This window comes from Kwoniella europaea, chromosome 1, assembly GCF_036810445.1.
Source record: "Kwoniella europaea PYCC6329 chromosome 1, complete sequence".
NCBI classification, from domain to species: domain Eukaryota; kingdom Fungi; phylum Basidiomycota; class Tremellomycetes; order Tremellales; family Cryptococcaceae; genus Kwoniella; species Kwoniella europaea.
The window spans coordinates 2,125,029-2,147,656 of record NC_089487.1 but is presented as its reverse complement, the minus strand read 5'-3'; the positions used below and the strand labels follow the sequence as shown (position 1 = coordinate 2,147,656).

General features: G+C 43.9%; 8 protein-coding genes across 8 annotated transcripts; 5 read left to right on the top strand and 3 right to left on the bottom strand.

The window, feature by feature from the left end:
* Positions 1-1,853: 1,853 nt before the first annotated feature.
* V865_000806 (uncharacterized protein) lies at positions 1,854-4,594 on the top strand (the record flags this gene model as incomplete). The annotated part of the gene is made up of 3 exons (XM_066224634.1): positions 1,854-2,409; positions 2,501-3,943; positions 4,005-4,594. 3 exons carry the CDS (start codon positions 1,854-1,856, stop codon positions 4,592-4,594), a joined length of 2,589 nt encoding a protein of 862 aa, XP_066080731.1.
* A 1,022-nt stretch (positions 4,595-5,616) lies between these two features.
* On the top strand, positions 5,617-8,000 carry V865_000805 (uncharacterized protein; the record flags this gene model as incomplete). Its single annotated transcript, XM_066224633.1, has 10 exons — positions 5,617-5,769; positions 5,856-5,972; positions 6,064-6,186; positions 6,256-6,333; positions 6,466-6,837; positions 6,934-7,106; positions 7,177-7,303; positions 7,369-7,382; positions 7,444-7,861; positions 7,938-8,000. 10 exons carry the CDS (start codon positions 5,617-5,619, stop codon positions 7,998-8,000), a joined length of 1,638 nt encoding a protein of 545 aa, XP_066080730.1.
* A 611-nt stretch (positions 8,001-8,611) lies between these two features.
* V865_000804 (uncharacterized protein) lies at positions 8,612-9,266 on the top strand (the record flags this gene model as incomplete). Its single annotated transcript, XM_066224632.1, has 4 exons — positions 8,612-8,746; positions 8,895-8,958; positions 9,039-9,078; positions 9,176-9,266. 4 exons carry the CDS (start codon positions 8,612-8,614, stop codon positions 9,264-9,266), a joined length of 330 nt encoding a protein of 109 aa, XP_066080729.1.
* Positions 9,267-9,825: 559 nt separating this feature from the next.
* V865_000803 (prohibitin-2) lies at positions 9,826-11,190 on the bottom strand (the record flags this gene model as incomplete). The annotated part of the gene is made up of 6 exons (XM_066224631.1): positions 9,826-9,866; positions 9,945-10,429; positions 10,562-10,617; positions 10,684-10,773; positions 10,839-10,921; positions 10,989-11,190. The coding sequence occupies 6 exons, from the start codon at positions 11,188-11,190 to the stop codon at positions 9,826-9,828; spliced, it is 957 nt and encodes a 318-aa protein (XP_066080728.1).
* Positions 11,191-11,534: 344 nt separating this feature from the next.
* On the top strand, positions 11,535-13,900 carry V865_000802 (methionine-tRNA ligase; the record flags this gene model as incomplete). Its single annotated transcript, XM_066224630.1, has 8 exons — positions 11,535-11,772; positions 11,840-12,033; positions 12,110-12,196; positions 12,290-12,518; positions 12,589-12,826; positions 12,925-13,139; positions 13,239-13,492; positions 13,586-13,900. 8 exons carry the CDS (start codon positions 11,535-11,537, stop codon positions 13,898-13,900), a joined length of 1,770 nt encoding a protein of 589 aa, XP_066080727.1.
* A 335-nt stretch (positions 13,901-14,235) lies between these two features.
* V865_000801 (S-adenosylmethionine decarboxylase proenzyme) lies at positions 14,236-15,976 on the top strand (the record flags this gene model as incomplete). Its single annotated transcript, XM_066224629.1, has 3 exons — positions 14,236-14,534; positions 14,713-14,939; positions 15,081-15,976. The coding sequence occupies 3 exons, from the start codon at positions 14,236-14,238 to the stop codon at positions 15,974-15,976; spliced, it is 1,422 nt and encodes a 473-aa protein (XP_066080726.1).
* A 711-nt stretch (positions 15,977-16,687) lies between these two features.
* Positions 16,688-17,789, bottom strand: V865_000800 (uncharacterized protein; the record flags this gene model as incomplete). Its single annotated transcript, XM_066224628.1, has 4 exons — positions 16,688-16,784; positions 16,962-17,083; positions 17,219-17,400; positions 17,630-17,789. The coding sequence occupies 4 exons, from the start codon at positions 17,787-17,789 to the stop codon at positions 16,688-16,690; spliced, it is 561 nt and encodes a 186-aa protein (XP_066080725.1).
* Positions 17,790-18,675: 886 nt separating this feature from the next.
* On the bottom strand, positions 18,676-21,912 carry V865_000799 (uncharacterized protein; the record flags this gene model as incomplete). The annotated part of the gene is made up of 9 exons (XM_066224627.1): positions 18,676-18,947; positions 19,016-19,117; positions 19,188-19,732; positions 19,814-20,097; positions 20,250-20,784; positions 20,918-21,113; positions 21,183-21,328; positions 21,437-21,540; positions 21,613-21,912. The coding sequence occupies 9 exons, from the start codon at positions 21,910-21,912 to the stop codon at positions 18,676-18,678; spliced, it is 2,484 nt and encodes an 827-aa protein (XP_066080724.1).
* Positions 21,913-22,628: the final 716 nt, after the last annotated feature.

Genomic DNA, 22,628 nt, shown 5'->3' with positions numbered 1-22,628 from the left:
TCTATTTATCCCTTTCCTTACTTGAGAGTTTCTGCTTTTTCCTTGATATTTCACCAACTATTGCTGTTGATTATCATCATCGTCATTCTTTTTTCTTTTCATTACTGTACGATCGTCAGTTCCCAAACTTTAACTTGGCCCTCCTCGCTACTCCAAGTACCAACCCAACACTTCAGCTACTATAGAGCAATACCTTAGAAAGGGATCGTCGTCGTACTTTATTCGTCATCTGATCAACCCATCTCGCTCATCAATCTCTACTTCCGGTGATCAACATTTCTTATTCTTGTTATAGACCAGGATCTTCGTTCAGTTCAACTACAACATCGTATACCGACTAGTTAGATTGGATTATATTTTATGGAACCCGTTCAGTTTGATTGTTAATCACATTCTGTGTATATCAAAGGAAGTCTTCCGATCAATCAATCAAGAAAGTGATCCGTTAGTCCCGGCAGATCTGTATATAGGTGGAACATACCAAAGGACCCGAAGAAGTAACATAGCACAATATAGTATAGTGATAACAGTTCTGGTCTGGAATTGTATAGTGGATCGTCTCTGTGAGTACCGTCACATCGTTTCTGCTCCAATATCTTTTTGAGTTTTTCTTTGTTCTCCTCAAAGGACATAATGGATGTGTGGAAGTTGGAATTCAGGGATACCTTGGAATGGGATGGGATGTTTGTTAAAGTAACACCGCTTTGACCGTGTTGTGGTGTGTGGTGCTTTGGCTCTACCTCATGTCGTCGTGCGGTGCAAGGATCCAAGCGTGCACAACACCGACGATGATAATGCAACTGAAGAAAACAAAACAATGATCTACCTGCCTTTGACTGGAAAGAGATCTCAACGAGATACAGAGGAGTGAAAGGGAACGGCAAGAAGTCATTGATCATCTCGGACATCCCCTCTATGGTAAAACTCCGAAATCATTGATGTTGATGGTGATGGTGATGGTTATGACGATCAATTGCGCTTTGTTCCGCATTTGATGGTGATGGATTACCCCTTCTACCCTTATTCCTCCAATGCGGTGGCTGTTTCTTCATCTTCTTTTCCCCTTTATCAGCTCCAAATGATGGGATGGCATGCTGATCTAACCTGATCTGATCTCATCTTCCCCCCCACTCTGCTCACTCCGTTCAATCACAACGGATCATCCTCTTCCCCGAACATCGCCATGGATCCCTTTGGCTCATCAATCCAAACAACTTCTGAAACCCCCATGGGCACCACTCCTTTCTTTGACCGAATGTCTCATGATCCCGCCGGGTCCTCCTGGAAATAAACGTAAATCATCCATTGATCGACTATCAACTATACTACCAACACACATTGGGATCTTGTTTTTGTTTTTCCTCTTTTCGGATCTCGATACATACTCCAACCTCTTCGTCTCAACACAACAACATTGCTTCTTTTGCCTCGCCGTTTGGGGTTTCTTTCGAATCAAAACCAAACTTTTCGATGGCTTCTTGACAACGCCCTTTCTTCGTGTTGATCGTGTTGTGATCGCCATTTCAACCTCATACCTCATCTCGAACAACGCACACACCCCGTCACTCACCACCCGCCATTTGGTCTCCCTTGACACACACATTGTCGCACTTGTACGATCACGATCACCCTTGTCACCCTAATCTACCCATTCCCACTCCCCTACACAACGACCGTCGATCTCGGCAATCCTCCGTCAACATCTGTGTGTCAACCCACCAACCCTATTCCAATCAACCTATTATCCTTCTCACTTCTCACCTTCTTTATTCTTATTCTCGTCGCATCACATCATATCTGTGCATCCATTCTTCAAACACCGCATTGCCATCAAATCCATCCCATTCGAACCAATGCCTCGACAATCTTTACCCCTTTCCCCTCTCAACACGACCTTCTACAATTACTCCTTTGGCTCTGACGATATGACACCTACACCTACCTCACCACAGGCCGAGCATAGCCCTCAGCTCATCACCCCGCAAGTAAAGCTCGTCAAGCCAAAGTCGAAATCGCCTCCTCGCTCGAGAATAATCAAGGAGGAGGCAACCAGTCCCAAAACACGCTTACCTCCTATATCTATGGTCTCTGCAGACACCTCAACTCACCTGCAGGCCAAACTATTCAACCAGGGAGGACACATCTCACCTTCTGCTATATCACCCAAAGCAAAACCACCCTCTCCTGATAGAGAACGAAAAACGATGCCCGTGAGAAGACAATCAAGGTTTGATCCCATGATCGCATCGGATAACGAAGAGATGATGGAGGATGAAGGTTACGGTGATCTAGGGTTGAAACATCCTTTGAGGAGAGTCAAAGAAGAAGAAGGTATCAAGGATAACAAAATAACACCACCTGAATCAATCACTCTACCACCTATCAAATCATTGTTTGGAGTAGCAAGCGGTAAGTTCATCATCATCGAAGGAATGATTTGCACACATGGCACATCATGTCAGCTGAAGTACGGAAGCTGATCATTGATCTGTTATTGCAGATCACACTCAATCACCTTCATCATCCTCATTATTCCAATCACCATCATTACCGTCCCTCATCCCCAATTCCCCATCAGGTTCCCCCAGTTCAGCTCGTACCTCACGATACTCATCTCTGGCATCATCAGCTGTGCCAGAGAACTCTGCAGGATGGTGGGCACCGGAATTCGAAAAGGGTTCATCTCCATTCCAACCTATCCCATACAGATCCAATTCTTTCCCTACCATACCGTACGTCTCTGATGAGACTGGACAGAAAAGACGAAGATCCGATGGACCACCAGCTTTGCGAGATGCAGAGGAATCAGCCAGATTAAGATGGCAAGCTCAGTCGAGAAATGCTTCTTTCCCTATGGCTACTTCACCTGCACCTCCTTCAGCTGGACCATCCAATTCATCATCCGGTCTTCGGGGCTTACTACACCCACCTCAAGCCTCCTCTGCTGGTGTTTCAGCATCCATGTCACGTTCCTCGCTATCCGGCTCAACTACCGGTGGGCGTCTTTCCCCAACATTGGAGGATGAACCCCTCCCATTTGCCAGACGACCTTCTCAAGCGTCAAGGAACCCTTCGCTTGTCGGTGGTCAGCTCTCTAGCCATTTCGCAGGATTATCAGCTTCGGACAGAGATAAACCCGTATCAAGCGAGATGCCTCCTCCGCTTCAGACTGCTCCTCCAGAAAGACGAGGTTCCGCCATGTTACCACCTCCATCAGCAATGGACGATAACAATAACAGGTTATTCCCTCCACCCTCGAGTCTAAGTCGATCAGCTTCTCCTGCATCTGACATAATGAGGAAACAGTCGCTCACTCGACCACCTTCACCTGAGATGACTGGCCGACCCGAATTACGCAGATCGTCATTAACCGAAATCATCATGCAAAAAAGTGGCGATATGAATATGGGCTTGACCGCCAACAGCAATAATAGGTTCGGCCCTTCTCATCCTCATGCCAACGAATTGGGATTAGCGACGAGCGTATCGATGGATAAACCCTCTTTCTCCGAACCTGTACCGCCATTACATCACACCATTCAATCTGCTCCTCCGTGGGCTACGAGAAGGGAATCTACAGATTCGATCAAATCGTCGCATGAATTTGAATCTGGAACTGGACCGTTGTTATCGCTAAGAGGAAGGAAAAGATCAGTAGTGGAGACGCGTCAGAATCAGTTAGATGAAGATGCAGAGATGTCCACTGCGGGTGGTGGTGATCCAGGTATGAGAGGAATGGAAGTGCTGTTAGCTGCTGCTGCAGTCGAGGAAGAGCGTAAAGTGAGAAAGAGCAGTGAAGAGGATGAAGATGAACCATTGATGAAATTGAACAATGGTAATGGGTCTGCAACTGGTGGAGCGAATGGTGGACCGAAATATACTTGTGCTTTTTGTGCAAAGACTTTCTCGAGACCAAGTAGTTTAAGGATACATACTTATAGTCGTGAGTTCGTCTTCTCCAACCTCATCAATCGTAAGCAGTGTGCTGATATGGTGTCATGTAGATACTGGTGAAAGACCATACGTATGTAAAGAACCGACATGTCGAAGGAGGTTTTCTGTCCAATCGAATTTGAAAAGACACGCAAAAGTACATCAACTTGGAGCTACGGCTGGATTACAACAATCCAATGGACATGGTCATAGTCATCCACATCCACACGGACCACCTGGTTTGACGATGAATCCTCATGGACACGGACATCCGATTCATCCAGGTATGCCAAGAGCACCTCATTCACATCCTGGGACTGTCACCCAGGGACCTGGACCTGGTCCGATGTATCATCCTGGTCCACCACCACCTGGATATTACCACCCTCCTCCACCAGGGTATGTTCACCCTCATCCTCATCATGCACCACATTTCGGTGGACCACCTGGACCCCCTGGAGCACCAGGATACGGCCCTCCTCCACCTCATATACCTATGGGTATGCAGCAATCGCAAGCCCCCGGACCAGGGCCAGGGCCAGGTTGGAGATCTATTAGTTCGAGTAGGCGGACGTCGAGGGATGAAGATGACAGTGAAGGAGAAGAGGAGGTGGAAGGTGAGGAGGATGAAGAGATTGATGAGTTGGAAGAGGATGATTAGTTTGGTTGTTCCGGTTGTGGGCTATGTCTTTGTGGGTGGGGAGAGGAGGGAAAGATGGAAGATCGTTTAGAGCTGGACTTGATCTTTGTGAATATATCTCATGTGATAAATACATAATTTTTCTCAGGAGTGACTGATCGGAAGCCAATCAAAATATATTGTATCGTTATAGATTTTTTCTTTCAGTGATTGTGTCATGAATATGATCACGCAGTATCTCTTCACCTTGCGACTGTTTCAACTTAGTGTACTGGATAGCATGACATCTGAGAATCTTTCGTTTAATGCACAGAATGATTGTCGGGTAAACACGCAGTGAGTGGCACGATTCATAGGTTCTACGCCTGACTTGATGGCTTTTTTCGTGGTGACACATCCATGAACGTGGGCATTATAGCACTGCCCGAATCTCGCACCATACACCTTTGAGCTGAGCTCTAGTTCCCCCTCCTCACTGAACTATGATCATGAGTAACCTTGAGTATTTGCTTGGTATTCTGCTGCCATACCCTGTACGTGGGAGGGACTTGACTGTACAAGTGTTCTGTATACGTTTGCAGATACAATTTGATTAGGATAAGTTACTAATTGCCTACCACCATTGTAACTCATCTTCTAATCGTCATTACAACTCTCTGTAATATTGTTGACTCAGGGTAAACAAACCCCAGACGCGAGGATGAGCTTTGGACCCTTTAAATCATCGTACCATTTCTTGTTGATATTTTCATTATGATCATGGCATGATTCCATCATATTCTCATCCTCGAACCACCTTGTTCTCTTTACATCTGCATTGGCCATTCGCTCATTCATTCTTTTGATTCATTTAGGGTCCATCTTGCACTTCATTTTTGATTGACGATCATCCTTTTCATCTACTTCATTACTTTCTCTCAATAACAACAGTCATTACGATTGGAAGAAGAAGAATAGAAAGTTCATTCCGGGAAAATCGCAAAAACAGCACAACACAGTACGACTACAGTGGTGATCTTCAGAAATAGAATTAGAATTAAAAGATGAACGATACATTCGAAAAGATATCCTTGCTGCAAGACATAGGTGTACGCATCCCACCATGGTACACTGCTTTGCCATTAGCTGCTAGAATCGTTATAGGTTTCGTGGGGAGTGTAGCTCTGATAATTGGTTTAAACGTTTTCAGACAAGTTGTAAGTCATGTAGTCTCAAACTATCAATCCATGTTTATGTCGCTATATATAGTCACTGTTTGTTCTGATGGTTCATTTTCTGATAGGCTCTACCACGTAACAAGTCTTTACCTCCCCTGGTATTTCATTATATACCTTGGTTTGGATCTGCAGCTTATTATGGTGAAGATCCTTACAAGTTCTTCTTCGAATGTAGAGATAAGGTATGTCACGCTCCCTGATCATCCCGTGTCAGTTCTCATGTGCTAGTAAGAAATAATACTTATCTGTTATCTGTATTGGTGCGATTTGCAGTACGGAGATGTCTTCTCATTCGTGATGATGGGTCGAACCCTCACTGTTGCCCTCGGTCCAAAAGGAAACAACTTATCTTTGGGTGGAAAAACCTCTCAAGTCAGAGCTGAAGATGCTTATACCGTGAGTGGTAATTAGGTCCCATGTCGTCCAAAAAGTGGATGAGCTGAGTATCACGTGTGTGTCATTTAGCACCTTACAACTCCCGTTTTCGGCAAAGGTGTGGTGTACGATTGTCCTAATGATATGTTGATGCAACAGAAGAAATTTGTGAGTAATGAATCGATCAGACAGAGAATCAACCTACTTGCAACATTGCCCCATACATCCAAATCGTGCAGGTAGCTAGCTAATCCCTGGTATTTCGTTCTGTTCCGTGTTTTTTTTTTTGTTTTCTTGTAGATCAAGTCAGGTCTTACTACTGAAGCATTACAATCCTATCCACCTCTGATCACCTCAGAATGCGAAGAGTTCTTCTCTCACGAATTGAAACTCTCTAAATCCAACCCAACCGTCAAAGTAGATTTATTGAAAACAATGTCGGAGTTGATCATTTGTACTGCGGCAAGAACATTACAAGGTAAAGAAGTTAGACAAGCAATCAACGGAAAATTCGCACAATACTATGAAGATTTGGATGGTGGTTTCACCCCTTTGAACTTCTTGTTCCCCAATTTACCTTTACCTTCTTACAGACGAAGAGATAAGGCTCAAAAGGCAATGAGTGATTTCTATATGAAGATCATTGAAGAGAGAAAGAAAGGTGAAAGTGATGTGAGTATTGAGTGTAACATTTCCTTCTTCTCCATTTTGCCACATCCATATTTTATGTTCTTTCGCAACGGTGCTGACCTTTGTATGACTCCTCAGCACGAACACGATATGATCTCCTCTCTCCAAGGTTCAGTCTACAAGGACGGGGTACCTCTCACCGACAGAGATATCTCCCATATCATGATTGCTCTTTTGATGGCTGGTCAACACACTTCTTCTGCTACTTCCTCTTGGGCTTTACTTCACCTTGCTGATCGACCTGACATCCTGTAAGAGCTATCGTAAACCTTGACTGTGTCTGGAGAATAGCTGATCCCAATGCTATCTCATCGTGTTCAGTGAGGCTCTTTACCAGGAACAAGTCAAACATTTCGGTAAACCTGATGGCACATTCTCTCCTATGACTTATGAAGCTGTTAAAGACTTGCCTCTTATGGACTCAGTCATCAGAGAGACCTTGAGAATGGTACGTTGATGTGCATACTGCTTGTCATCAGAGCCGGCGCTGACTTTCACTCTGGTATATAACAGCACGCTCCTATCCAGTAAGCTGATCAAGGACCTATGTTTACAGGAGTCGACAGCTGATCATTTGCATCTGTATAGCTCAATTTACCGAAAAGTCATTTCTGATATCCCCGTTCCTCCATCACTCGCTGCCCCAGCTGAAAACTCCTCCTACGTCATCCCCAAGGGTCACTTCATCCTCGCTGCACCAGGTGTTTCTCAGATGGATCCCCTCATCTGGCAAAACTCCAAGACCTGGACACCCGAGAGATGGCTCGAGGAGAAAGGTGTCGGTCAAAATGCCGTCGACACTTATACCAAGTCTGAACAGGTCGATTACGGTTTCGGTGCGGTATCCAAGGGCACTGAAAGTCCTTATCAACCTTTCGGTGCTGGTCGACATAGATGTGTTGGTGAACAATTCGCTTATACACAATTATCGACTATCATCGCTTATATCGTTAGACACTTTACGATGAAATTGGAAGTTCCATCTTTCCCTGAGACCAACTATAGAGTGAGTCTCTTTTCCATGACTTTGTGTGTCAATACGAAAGTGATCATGTACGCTGATGGACGATTGGGCGTGGTAGACTATGATTGTATTGCCTAAAAACCCTCAAGTAAGCTTCACTTTGAGAAAACAAGAGGTTTAAGTGGGATAGAAACTAGGCTGTTCCACTTGGGTTCGTTCCAGTTCATGTCCATGGATTCGATCGTTAGGACTTTCTATATAACTTAGATAAGGTAGGAATATAATCAAATTATTATAACTTATATATATGATACCCGCTTTTATCTCTTTTCCATACATGCATGACTATCTTCAAATGGCTATGAATACATCGTGAGAAAGGTTTTGTATCGGCTTGACGTCAGATCTGATATGATTGTGAGAGAGTGTGTGATCGGCGATCTCTACCAGTGCGATTGTGATTCCGGTAAAAATATCCGGCAAGTCCCAACAAAGATTTAACGTTCGATGACATCGATTATGACACATCTGTTTTACTGCATTTCCACTTTCCCACTGATTCAATTGGGTACGGTGATATTATTGTGGTGCCAGGGAACCTGCGAGGGGAGAGGGGAAATTATATCATCGATCTGTATGTACTCTATGATTTACGATTACGATCTTCTGAGTTAGTGGGAATGAATCGAGTATATATATATATAACCTCTCCACCCTTGCTCTCTCGGTGGAATAGATATATAAACCCCATCTAACTTAAATAACAATTCTGTCTTTCATCTCCTTCTTACAATGTTCAGACCAACTATTCTTAATCGATCAATTAGATTATCCCTTTCAAGTCGAAACCAAGTACGAACATACGCAGATAAGAAGATGACTGATAAAGCTGCCGAAACATTCAAAGAGGCCGGACAAGCCTTCAAGGTGAGTTGAGTACAATCGTCCTTATCTCCAACCATCTGAGATTCATCCTTCATTCGGTCAATGAGCTTCTGTTCTGTCTGAATGTCTTTCGAAGAAGCAAGAGATTTTTAGTCAGGTTGCTGATTGTACTGTGGTTGTGGTGATATAGTCCGATGGTTCGATCGGATCCAACTTCAACGCTGATGGGGCGATCGGAAGTAAAGCCCAACAAGGTGAGCAGGCTGAACAGTCACATGTGATATTTTATAGCAGTGAGGAATGGTTGACTGATTTGTCAATGTGTGGTGTATAGTCGGTGGACCATTTTCTGCTGACGGAGCTATCGGTAAACAGTAAGTAAACTTTCGTCCATGTAATCTTGTCCAATCCTGTCTTGTTCCGTCTCAGGATCTCTCAGTGGTGCTGACTTGTTACACTTCCTACCATTAGATTCACCGATGAAGGTGCTATTGGAGGTACAGGTCAAAAAGTAGCTGAACAAGTTGAAGAAGCAGGTAAAGAAGGTGAAAAGAAGGTATAAACAATGGTTCAAATCATCATATCTTGTAGCGTTAGTTTATATCACAGCGACTATGCAAATGAAGAACAAGCAGTTCAATTTGTTTAATTGATATAACATCCCACCTTGAGGCAAACGAAGGTGATGTCTCAACCTGCACTCTGCCCACGATACACCCAACACAACCTTTCGTTTGTCGAACTTCAGCAGATGAGTCGAAAGAAGTCGTTGCCTCGTTGCAAACGACTTCAAGGTGTTTACACATTCATCCAGCCATCGCGTTCATGTTTAGCTTGTTCACCGCCCAAATGACTTGGTCGTTTAACTATTTGAACCAGCGTTAGAAGATCGCAAGGAAATTATTAGATAATAATTCTTTTCAATACTGCGTTGGGCTTAATTGATCTCACACAGCTCGGTGTATATCGTTTCTTGGCGAGAAAACGATCAATGAAGAGATATGAGAGCAGTCAATCATTGATGAGATGTTACTGCATGAAGTGATATAAGTACTACTGATCCTTCCTCGACTCAATCCAAATTCTCATTATATCCTATCCAATAATCTGCTCCGTTTCACTTATTTCTTAGTTGTAGAGTTGATCACATCTTCGTCGGCGACTACATCCATCAAATCGTATCAGTATCCTCTCTCACAACATCGGTGTCTGCTGTACTAAGTAATATGCCGGTACTCACCATTCAACAACAAGCTCTTAGCATCCAACATAACCTTATTCCCACTCTGCGCGAGGGTTCCAGCGATCTCTCGAGCAGCTTCGAGTCTTCTAAGTTGTAAGAACCCTTTATTCGTTCTTACCGCTTCACCGATCAATTCAGCCGATCGAGCTTCACCCTGAGCTCTAACAATGATAGATTGTTTCTCCTGGATAGCTTGATCGACCAAGAATGCCGCTCGTTGAGCGATTTGCTGAGCAACCTGCTTGGCTTCTACGGCATGAGTAAATTCAGGTGAGAAAGCAACATGGGTGATCGATACGTCGTCTAAGATAAGGTTGAATCGTCTTGCTCTACGAGTCAAGTTTTCACGGACGAGTCGAGAGACCATTTCTCGCTGGGTGATCAGTTGAGATGCGTTGAATTGCGCGACAACAGATTTGAGGACTTCGTTTACGATCGAGGGGAGGACTCGCTCGTCGTAATCTGTTCCGAGTTCCCGATAGCTAAGTAAAAAGTATGGAATAATTAGCTCGTTGTTCGAGTGTTTGACGTTAATGTTGACCTGTCTGATGATGATGCGTGCTTGATTGGATGATTCAGGTGTACAGTTGGTGGCAATGGAAAATCACACTCACATGGTGGGAAGATCATTTACCGATGGTCGTGATAACACTCTACAAGTGATGTTGACCTAACGAGTGTTACATATCATCAGCCATTTGTGCGTTTATATGGTTTGCGATGGCCTGCTACTTACCATCTGTAAATCCTTGGTACCAGTCAAAGAAGCGATATTCCTGGGCTTGGCTCTGACATCGTATATGATGGGAGATTCAAACCATGGCAGCTACACCAAAAATCACACTCTGTCAGCTGTGATCTGCCCATGGAATAATTTACAACTGCACATACCACTAAATGTGTACCTTCGGGATAGATATCGGGTCTTACACCTTGTACTCTAGAATATTTGATCGCTCGATGACCACCATCGACTATGAATCTCATGATATCAGCTAAAAATTCCATCTATGCTACACAGACGTAGATGGGCGAGCTGACCATTGAAGATACTATAGTTCAAAGCTATACCACCAGCAAGTAAGACTCCTATAGCTCCACCTCCAGCTAAGAAACCCTTGGGTCCACCTGGGAACTGACCACCTCCTCCTGCACCCCGACCACCCCCGCCGCTGGCCTGCATCCTCGCCCTGTTGAGTTGTTGCGCCAATCGAGCGAATGCTTCTCCTCCTGATCTGTTCATTTTGCGTTTGACTGACTGGACTGAGGTATGGAGAGATGTACAAGGTAAAAAGTGAGGAATGGGGATACGAGTAGGAATGGATCGATCGGATTTGGAGGAAAACCAGAACTGGCTTCGTAACCTCGGCTGCAAGCTGAGAAAGTGGGTGACCACGTGGCAGCACCAAAACCTCCACTTTAAATGAGACCTTTTCGAGATGTTCCGTCTGACTGTAGCCAAAATACATGACTGAAAGCAATGACAAGCATGTCAACATCATATACCTACCTACCTGACTCATAGCGACGGGCAGTAATCATCAGAAGAGCGGGCAGCAAATTCGATAGTTGACGAGCTCCTCGAAAATGCGCCGGCACATTCCCCGTCTGCTGTCATCTTTTCGACCGAGGCCTTCAACATTTCCTGCAACCCGACCTATACTAACATTCAATGTGATACGATCCTCTTCTACCTCAACCTCTACTTCAACTTCGGCTTTAGAGCCCTCCTCATCGCAGATACCATCACTCTTCACCCCTTCGGGAGACCCATCCTCTTCAAAACCGTTTTACGTCACCACGCCCATCTTCTATGTCAATGCTTGTAAGTCGGATCGTGACTCTGCACCTCTTCTTTCTTGAGATACTTGATTATCTGACATGTTGTCTAGCCCCTCATATAGGACACCTACACTCACTACTCCTTACAGATGTCCTCGCTCGATTCTCCCGCTTGAGACACCCAGATAGGAAAGTCATCTTTGCAACGGGCACGGATGAACATGGTATGAAGATACAGCAGGCTGCTAAAGCGAGGGGAGTGGGTGAACAGGAATTCTGTGATGATGTTTCAGAAAGGTTCCGAGTACGTATGACTATATCGAATAGCCATCAGGTGTCTTTGTCTTGAAGCTGATCTCAAGAGTGGTTACTACTGATAGGATCTAGCTAAATTGGCTAATGCCTCGAATACCGATTTCATACGAACTACCGAAGAGAGGCATCAGAAAGCAGTCGAGCATTTCTGGGTAAGTCACTCAACCCCCTACACACTCTTTCACCAGCGATATAATATGGGTTGGAAGCTGATAAGCTTTTCATATGTATTTTTCGTTTTACAGCAAAAGCTAGTAGACCGAGGAGATATATACAAAGGGACTCATTCAGGATGGTACTCCATATCGGACGAATCGTTTTACGCCGCTTCTCAGGTGACGAAAAGAGAATCAGACGGTGTGATGGTAGCTTTGGAAAGTGGTAATGAGGTGATATGGGAGGAAGAAACCAATTGGAAATTCAGGTTGTCGGCTTATAGAGGTTTTTTGAATGAGTGGTTATCAAAGCCGGAGTGTGAGTGATTTATCTGTGGTCGTTACTTCATCGTACCCGAATGTTCTAAAAATTTACCTCGGTTCTGCAGCTGTCCATCCACCTTCTGTCCGTCAACATCTTTTATCCCAGATAAATAACCTCGAAGACTTATCTGTATCAAGACCTAAATCAAGGGTGAAATGGGGTATACCCGTGCCGAATGATCCTGATCAATCGATATACGTCTGGGTAGATGCCTTGATAAATTACTTGACCGTTACTGGGTATCCAACACAGAACGATGGGTGGCCCGCGGACGTGCATGTAGTTGGAAAGGATATAACTAAGTGGGTCATCTCGTATCTACTAACCATGCTCACTTGATGACTACCTACCTCGCTAGGGGGGGATTTATCTCATGTGCTAATCGGCCGTAATTTACCAGATTCCACGCTATACATTGGCCAGCCCTGCTAGCTTCCGCATCCCTCTCACCTCCTAGGCGAGTCATAGCTCACGCACATTGGACAATGGGTAAATTCAAAATGTCGAAATCCAAGGGGAATGTCGTGGACCCGATACAGGCAATGAGAGATTGGAGTGTAGATGGTGTGAGATGGTATCTCATGAGAGTCGGTGGTAGCTTGACGGATGATGCTGGTGAGTGAACGAGCTGATCAAGCTGAGTGGTAGTAATCTACATGAGACTCTGCTTGTGAAAGATAGTCAGCTGATCATCCGGTGTTATGACTTCGTCAGACTATGCACCAGACCAAGTGGAAGTCCATTATCGGATCCTAGCGGATCAATTTGGAAATTTACTATCGCGTATATCAGGTTCCAAAATGTTGAAAAAGGCTACCAGGGAATTAGACCTCGTCACACCGACGTCGCAAGATAGAGATGAAGATTTGGATAGACTGTTAGGTGGATTAAGGGATGAATTCGAAAATAAGATGGAAGTCTATGGAGTTAGTGGAGCTTGTCAGAGTGTTATGGATGTTATAGCTGCTGTAAGTTTATTTCTTTTCTGTCAATGAAATCAAAAGAAAACCTCTCTTTCACCTTTATGATCCAAGTGAAATATTGACGATGCTATTTTATAGACGAACAAACTGTTCACCGACCTGAAACCATGGTCCGCTGAAGACGGCACCAAAGCGATAATTTACGCTTATCATTCCCTACGAATCGCTTCTATCTTACTACAACCTATGATACCAATCAAGTCGATAGAAGCTCTAGACAGACTTGGTGTACCCTCCAATAAGAGGACATGGAATGACGCTGTTTGGCCTCAGATAGAACAGATAAGTACGAAAGAAGTGGTAGAGAGGTTGAAGCAAGGAAGCAAGGAATGGAAAGGCAGAGGTCATTTGTTCCCTTTGCCTGATAGAGGGAAACATAACCTGTCGGAGTGATCTGATCCATTCACGGTACAAGAACTTGCATGCATGATACAAAGATATCCATGGTATAGTGACATGAAATATGCATCATAGTGTTTGAACCTCCTCCATCTCGTCGTCACGTGACACTTTTTTTTCTCGTTATCTCTTTTTGTTGAATTTGGAATTTTGGTGTGTACGAATGAGTATCAATCAGTATGAGCTATCAAAGAACCCTCCTTTCTACTTTGTTGGTCTCAGACACGTCCATCTATCACCATCGACACTCGTATATAAAGAGTCAACCTATTCCTTTCTTTCTGGTCAGCGCACGTAGTTTGACCAGTCAGTGAGGACCCACATCCAAAATGACACTATCGCTCGAAACTCCTCAGGAAGTGTTGACTTCCCCCGGACCATTTGAAGGCCCAGAAAAATTACTGGAAGTATGGTTCGCCCCCTCTGTCGATCAATTACCTGAACCACAACCATCATCATCTTCATCATCCCTGAATACCAAAACATACCGAATAAGAAGTACAGGTAATGGGGAGCTGAAAGGCTTGAGAAAGGTGCCCAAGGAAGTTTGGGAAGAAATGTTGGATATCGTCAAATGTAAAGTATTGAGTGTGGTAGAAGGGGATGAGATTGATGCGTATTTGTTATCGTGAGTTCAGTCTTTCATTCAAGCACCAACTTCTCAGTCAAGGAAAAGGATTATTGTTTTTCTCTTTTCTACCGAAAGAAACGGTACATCCAATAGATTACCACAAACCTACCATATGAAAAGTTCATTCGATAATAGAATCCAAAAGCTAACAAGCGACTATTTGCATTGGCCATAGCGAATCATCCCTATTCGTCTCTCCTCATCTGATAATCCTCAAAACATGCGGAACTACCCTAAACCTCCTGGGATTATATAGGATAATTGAAATTGCCAAAGAATGGTGTGGCTTCACCAACGTCTGGAGATGTTTTTACAGTAGGAAAAGTTTTTTCTTCCCCGAGAGACAACAGGGTCCTCACAAAGATTGGGGAGATGAAGTGAGGTTCTTAGATACCGTTTTTGGTGAGTAGGAATTTTTCTCTCAAGTTGGGTTCCATGAGTTCAGTATGCTAGAGATGAGCACAAGATTTGGATTAGAGTAGACAATAATCCCTTCTCTTCAAGAAATATCTTCCTGCTAACCGTTCTTACCACTTACCATAGGCACCGCCGGAGCAGCTTACACTGTTGGACCAATGAACCGAGACCATTGGTTACTCTACCTCACTTCGCCTAATACCGTCCCCAACCTACCCTCTTCCTCTTCTTCATCTCCTTCTTCCTCACTCACTCTACCTGCTCCTACTTCCACTGCTCTCCAGTCGAGATCCGACGGACCTTCATTCCAACCTACCAAATACCAAGATACGACCCTCGAGATCCTCATGACCCACTTAGCTCCCTCGGCTCGGTCGCAGTTCTTTAACGACGACTCGAACGGTACTCTCAAATCAGGATTGGAACTAGGTAAAGACATTTCAGCGAAATTAGGTATAGATCAGTTATTCTCACAGGAAGAGACAGAATTGGATTCATTCGGATTTGATCCTTGTGGATATTCAGCAAATGCCGTTATTGGTTCTGGAATGCCTGATGACAGTACAAACCCTGGAGGATACTTTACGATTCATGTGACTCCTGAGGATGGTTGGTCATACGCTTCGTTTGAATGTAATGTACCACTACCCATAGCAGGTACATCTACTGGTACTTCATCTCAAGAAGGAGCCATCAAAAGACCAGAGTTGAAGGAGTTGATCAGAAAAGTAGTTAATATATTCCAGCCTTCAAGATTATCAATCACACTTTTCGTCTCTACCCCAGCTACCACCCCCACCAACGAGGAGGAAGAAGGAGAAGGGGAACAACAGACAGAGACGGAACAGAGAGCATGGAAATCTTTCGGTACGGATTTATTAGGAAAGGGATTCGTAAGGAAAGATAGGATAGGATACGAATTTGATGGATACGATTTGGTATTTGCCTGTTTTGAGAAAAGGGGTTGGGAAGAACCGAAAAGTGGGAATATGACGATTGGGGATCATAATGGGGATGCATGAGGTGGATCCGAACGATGACGAATGATGTATATAAAGGAAGAGAGAAAGAGAAGAAAGAGAAAAGTGGAAGGGTCAGATGGTGAGGGGACGATCAAAATGTTTAGTCTCCACGATTGCAGAGTTTAGACTGTTCTGCATCGATTCGCTTTTGTATAATACTACCTTGCTTCAAATTTATACATTTATACATACTTAATCATGTGCATACATGTTCTGCTCTTGCCAACCCAGCTATATATTGGCATATACTGCATATCTTGCATAGTAGTATTCGTATTTCATGGCTCATCGTGATATGTACGCACTTCCAGAAATTCAACGTATGATAATTCGGTCTAATCTGAAGTCAAAGTATTGAACAGGCTTAAGGTAGGTAGGTAGACAATGAAAAAGGACGAAGGCATATACAAGGTGAGAGCTATCGAAGGCATCTGTTGTTGAAGAACCCGATGAAGCAAAAACGAAAGAAATCAAATACAATGAAGATGGAGAAACAAAAAAGTTGAACTTGTACAAAATGCCTAAAGAGCACATGATGTCTGTCGATCAACTGTGTCTATCGACGGGACAGGTAGTAGAGCAATGGTCAATTGGGTTTTTCTACTGCCTTTGGTACACTAGGATCAGTTATAACCCAAGATTCCCATGTTGTTTTCTTGACATCCCAATACCAATTTAAAACCCATTCTGGTTTTGTTGTCTAACCCTAACCTAACCCAATCCATGCCATTGACCACGTATACGCCTTGCCAGCTGTATATCCTTCTGCATGATCGTCACTCGTTTGGCGTGTATCGCACATAGATTTCTATGGAAATCCAAATCAAAAAGATGAAAAGAATGCTATCAGCATTGATCACACTGTTTGTCCTAATTCATTTGGAAGTTCCCTCACGCCTCAAACCTTCTTCATCATGGGTAGTGTCGGAAGGATTTTCATCTCTCTTATGCATGCAAAACAGAGAAAAGAAACATGTTGACTTACGCATCCTCGAACAGATGTACCAAGAAAGCCTCTGCAGCCTCCTGTAAAGCCATGATTGCTGAACTCTGCCAACGTAAATCACCAGCTTCGTTCGACGATAAATCTAACGCTACTTCGCGGACCTACCATCAATATGACCACACCATTAGCATTAGCATATCACTCATCCCATCAATGATTCCAATATTCATTATTCGTAATCTCTTTCCTTCCCTAACCTTTCCAACTATCTATGAGAAGAATGCATAACCACTTACAACTCTTGAAAAAGGTAATTTCGCAATTAACAGATCCGTCGATTTTTGATACTGTCTAATCTCTTTTAAAGCTTTCGTACCGGGTCTATAACGTCTCTTGGCCCTTTGCGTGCCTCCTTCTGACTCCGCTATTGACGGTCGAGGGTATCCTGGGGCATTACGACCTGGAGCGGGGTTAAATGCTGTGTTGATGGAATAGGATGAAAAAAAAGAAAAAAAGGGTGTTAGTCAATCAATAATTTCATCATGTGGGTCAGAGCAATCTTTCAAACATTCATGGCCGTAGACCGAGCATTTCGTGTATCACCTGATCCATCATCATTGCTACGTCCCTTACTCAATCCAATTCCTCTCTGCACGCCAACTTAAGGTTTCAAACACATAGAAATGAGTGGGATTGTTTGCACTCACGTCCCGACCTCCTAGGAGCCTTCCCACCTGTACTTTTCCTAGCAGTATTTTTCATTCTCCTCGGTTCACCTATACTCTGTCTCCCGCCTCCGCCGGTCGAGGTCGAAGCATTTGATGGACGTCCTCCACCTCCTATTGGATCTGATACTGTCCTGGCCATGATTCTCGAGTCAGGTGGAAGTAGAGGTTCGAGTGAAGTGATATGAGTGTGGAGTTACAAGTTGTCGTTGAGGATATTGAACCAGACTAAAACTGTTGTTCCGATTATATCCCAACCAGATTCAGGTAGTTGCGCAAAGTATCAAGATACTACCCGTACTCGTCCTTGGTATTCCTCTCGCTTCTTGAAGCTGTGTTGGGATCACAAGTTACTAGGTTGTCGCTTCGTACGATGATGCTTGATCTCTAATATCTGTGCTTCATGTAACGCGTTGGTGGAGGATGATGAGGGTTGGACAACTGGTATAGCGCAAAGTTAGATGCTTGTTAGTCCAAGTTGATAGAGGCAAAGGCAATGGGATAAGCAAGCGATAGATAAGATAATGATTCTGGGTGTAGATATATCACGATCGATGAAGTAAGTCACGTCGAAGTGGTAATGTCGAGATCATTCAACATGATGATTGATTTCAACATTTGAACATTACATCTCGAGGATAGACCAGCCACATTTTCAGGGTGACATTTGACATGGAAGCGACGCGATTAAGGAACGATTACAAAGTGTGTATTAGCGGGATCAATTGACGATTAGGAATGGGATTATAATCAGTGTAATTATGGTTATTCGTACTTGTTCATCTCATGACAATCATATTCGTTTAACGGACAGGAAGACTATGCACAATCCAATTCTAGTGAAGTGAAGTTGTAGAAAAGGATATATAACAATGTGTTTGTACTTTATGATCATACCATCATCGAGCGTTCTCATCAAAATCAAACAAAATGAAAACAGGCGGAACGACCCTGACAACCTAAATCTGACTCTTCTTACCAGTAACATACTCTCTATTCACTGTCCTAGGAATTTTTCTACGTAGTTATCATCCTGCACCCCATAATCTAACTACACCATCCGCACCAGCCGTACCGACAATAGGTAATTCAGGATGTGAAGCTACCATGTTGACACCTTCGCCTGACCTCTCTCTGTGTCCCGATAAATCCTGTATGCAAGTCTTCTTGCCTAGATCCCATAATCTGACGAGACAGTCGGTCGAGGATGTCAAGATGCACGTAGGGGATAAAGGTGAGATGGAGAGGGAAGTTATGGGTGATGGATGAGCGAGGATCGAATGAGTTGGAGTGGATGAATCTACTCAAAACATAACGAAAACATCACTATGAGTACGAGATATCATCTGAGGTTGATTTGGCACTCACTAGATTTTATATCGTAAAACCTTATATAACCATCTTCACCTGCGGTGACAATGGCAGGTAAAGTGGGATGACTCAGTACAGCGTTAATCTGTGAATTTGAATCTACCAATTCAAACTCTCTATGTTCAGCGGAAACTCTCAATCTCCGTTTACTTGAGAATGAAAGACCCACCTTGAGACTCTTCACCAAATACTTGTAATACCCTACCATCATCGGAGTCCGTATCAAATAACAATACCCTACCCCTATTCGTACCTATATATATATTTCCATAATCGGAATTGCATATTTCCAAGCATGTCGGAATCTCATCTTTTGATCGATCGAAAATATCTGAGAAACTAGATTTCAATTGCCATCCACCTTGTCCATTCTGTTCACTATTTGATGAAGTCGATTTGATCCAGATTTTGATTGATCCATCTGAACTGGCCGAGATCAATTTCCCATCCAACTTCTTACCGTTAACTTCTCTGGAAGGTAACAGTTTCAAATCCCATATAGCATCCGTATGACCCTCTAGCGTCTGAATGGCCAATGAAGAATCATAATTCGAGTATGGATCGTGATGCACCGAGGGTAATTTCCATAATCTGATAGTTGAATCCAAGGAAGCTGAGAATACGATTGATAAGGAGCTGGATATGACTACAGAAGTTATGGGGGCGGTATGTCCTCGATAGGTTATCAAAGGTTCAATCTCTTGAGCAGATGGTCTAGATAACACAACACAAACAAGAAATATCAGCTCCACGTTGCGCATCGTGCTTTAGTTCGAGCAGTTGATTGATACACACTTCTGACTCATCATGCTGCCCACGTCAACTCCCCAGACTTTCACCGTACAATCATCACCTCCCGTTGCCAGTACCACTCCAGGTCCGTGGGCAAAAGCGATTGCCCGGACAATGTCTAAGTGCGACTTAAGACTTCTTCTCGTTGTCCAGACTTTATCTTCCGGACCGTTGATTGAACTATCATCGGTGGGTTTTGATTCATTCTCTTCCACGTTAAGCGTCAGGGAGGATAATTGATCTTCGTCTGATGACGAGGATGTAGGTGGTTTTCGATCTTCTTTCGCCTATTGCATGTCATTTCAATGTTAGCGGGTGTTCTACCATTCCTTCAAGGAGTGTCTACGAGTTGAGCACATCCAATAATTGGTCATAACCAATACCGATATCTGGGAAAAGTAGGGTTCAGGGATAGCAGCAATGATAAACTCAAACACACCTTCTCAGCCATCTCATTAGCATTCCTCAATTCCTCCCTCCACGCAGCCTTACTATCCGGTCTATAAATGGCCGTCAAAATCTGATTATTACCTTGCTCAGAAGGCAGTTGAGTATCAATCTGTGATTTCGGTTGTGGTAGATGTTCAGTCTGTGTGTCGGAGGGAGGAGGAAGGTTAACAGTTCTGGGCGCAGGTGATGAAGGAGGTTTGGCAGTTGGATCTAAAGACATATCGCCAGATTGGACTGGTGGACCTTCTTTAGATTCTCCATTAGGTAAGGAACGACTCTGCTCATGCCGGTTATCATTATTATTCTCATTCGGCTGGGTTTGCTCCGTTGCTGCTGTTGTTGAAGAAGCGAACATTGAAGGTATATTTTGTTCCGGTAAGGATTTTCTAGGTCTATCTAATGGGTCGACGGGATTTTCAGGATTGGTAGGATCAGGCAATGGATAACTTGGATCAACGGGAGGTCGAGGCGGTAAAGGATTGAGAGCTCCGGGTGAAGTTAAATAACTTATTTCTTGGAGACATCTAATAGAACAAGGTTAATTAGCATTGACTTGGTAAACCTGAACAAGATGTTCGATCATACTAGCTGGGCGATATTTTGTAATGACGAGTTTGGTGTGTGGTGTTTTCCAGAAGAGGATAACGATCAACTCACTGTTTGAGATATTCCCTACTTCTCGCACGAGATTTGGGATCTCTAGGTGCAGAACCTATGTTCTTCCATGCTGAGGAGGAAGAGTTGGAATCCGTTGTAGATTGTCTGAAAGGTTGAGTCGATTTACCCAATGAGGCAGGATGGATACCATTCATCTTTGATGGTGGTGGTACCGAGCCGGAGGATCTTTCGGCGACTAATCATCATGTGAAGATAAGATCAGTGTTTTGTCATGTATAAGTTTGGGTCCGGGGGCTTGACTTACGATCCTCCTGACTACCTTCACTTCCGCTTCCTTCCTTATTCTCATCTTTACTACCGGTAGACATCCTGTCCTCATCTTGCAACAAGGCCAATTTCGAAGGGGGTATGCTGGATACTTTTCCAGATGCTGAACTGACCGATTTAGTCCTGGAAGGAATCGAGTGATGCAAAAAACGTCAGTACCACTCAAAAAGGGAACACCTGCTGAAAAGCTGGTTCTCATATAAAAGGCATAGAAGGAGGGGTTGAACTCACCTTTCCTGACGTAAAGCGAATTCCAGCATTTTCACTCTTCTCAATAAATCAACCTTTAAATTCTCAGCTGATCGCCTTTGACCTTCTAACAAAGCTATTCTTGCCTATACACACACGAACCATCCATCAGCATATAACCAGTAGTGATATTAGCTGGTTAGCTGGTAATCACTAACCCTCATCTCGGCTCTTTCAATCTCCCATTCATTCCTATCCCTCTCCCATCTCCTCCATTCAGATTGCAAGTAATGCAATACACTGGCGAGATTCATCTCCTGTTGACCTGATCCGCCGTTAGAACCTGAACCTCCATCTACAGTACTTGCCGCTTGCTGCTGTTGCTGTTGTTGCTGCTGCTGCTGCTGAGACTGTTGCTGATTATACTGAGGTTGCTGTTGCTGTTGGGCATACTGCTGAGGTGGATATGACTGTTGCTGTTGCTGCTGTTGTGGGTTTGGAGGGATATTACGAAACATCTTGCCTATCGATCAACATAGAAGTTCAAAGGCAATGATAACATTCGCATTCGACGGATTATACCATGTAGTCCGTCCTCGACGTAGAGGCTAAAGGGTGAAAGACAGACCAACACCTTTGTAGTGAATCGACGTTGAAATGAAGCGCGCGACTATGCTCTCTCTTTCTTTTTGGATTTTGAGTGTGAAGAGCGTGATAGTAATGATGATCCATGTAAATGGTCGATATGGTCTATCTCTACACACGCATCTTTTTTATCGTGTAATCTATGGTATACCCATTCAGTGTGCTGTCCGATACGGTGTATGCTGTATGCTGCTGTATGCTGTCATTGTCATTGTGCTCGTTGTGCTCGTTGGATTCCATGCCACGCGCTCGATCCCCCTCTTTGCTTGTAATCGTACTCGGGAATACCAAAGTGGCACTCTGGGGTGGTAGGATGCGGGGTGATCCCTGATGAGGTCATACCCCGGTTGTTTGTCAATTCTCGTAAAAAACAGTGAAAAATGGTTTCAGTCTGGCCATCAACAAGATCAAACATCGAGGGCCAAGACTCTTTCATCTCAGCTCACATCCTGAAATCTCCTGTATACCGTATACCTACAACTCATCACTCTAAGAGTGTCGATTGCTGGGCGCTCACCCCCTGTTTATAGGCTACTCATCCGAATAACCCTTCGCCTGTGATCGATATATATATCACCAAGTGATCAAC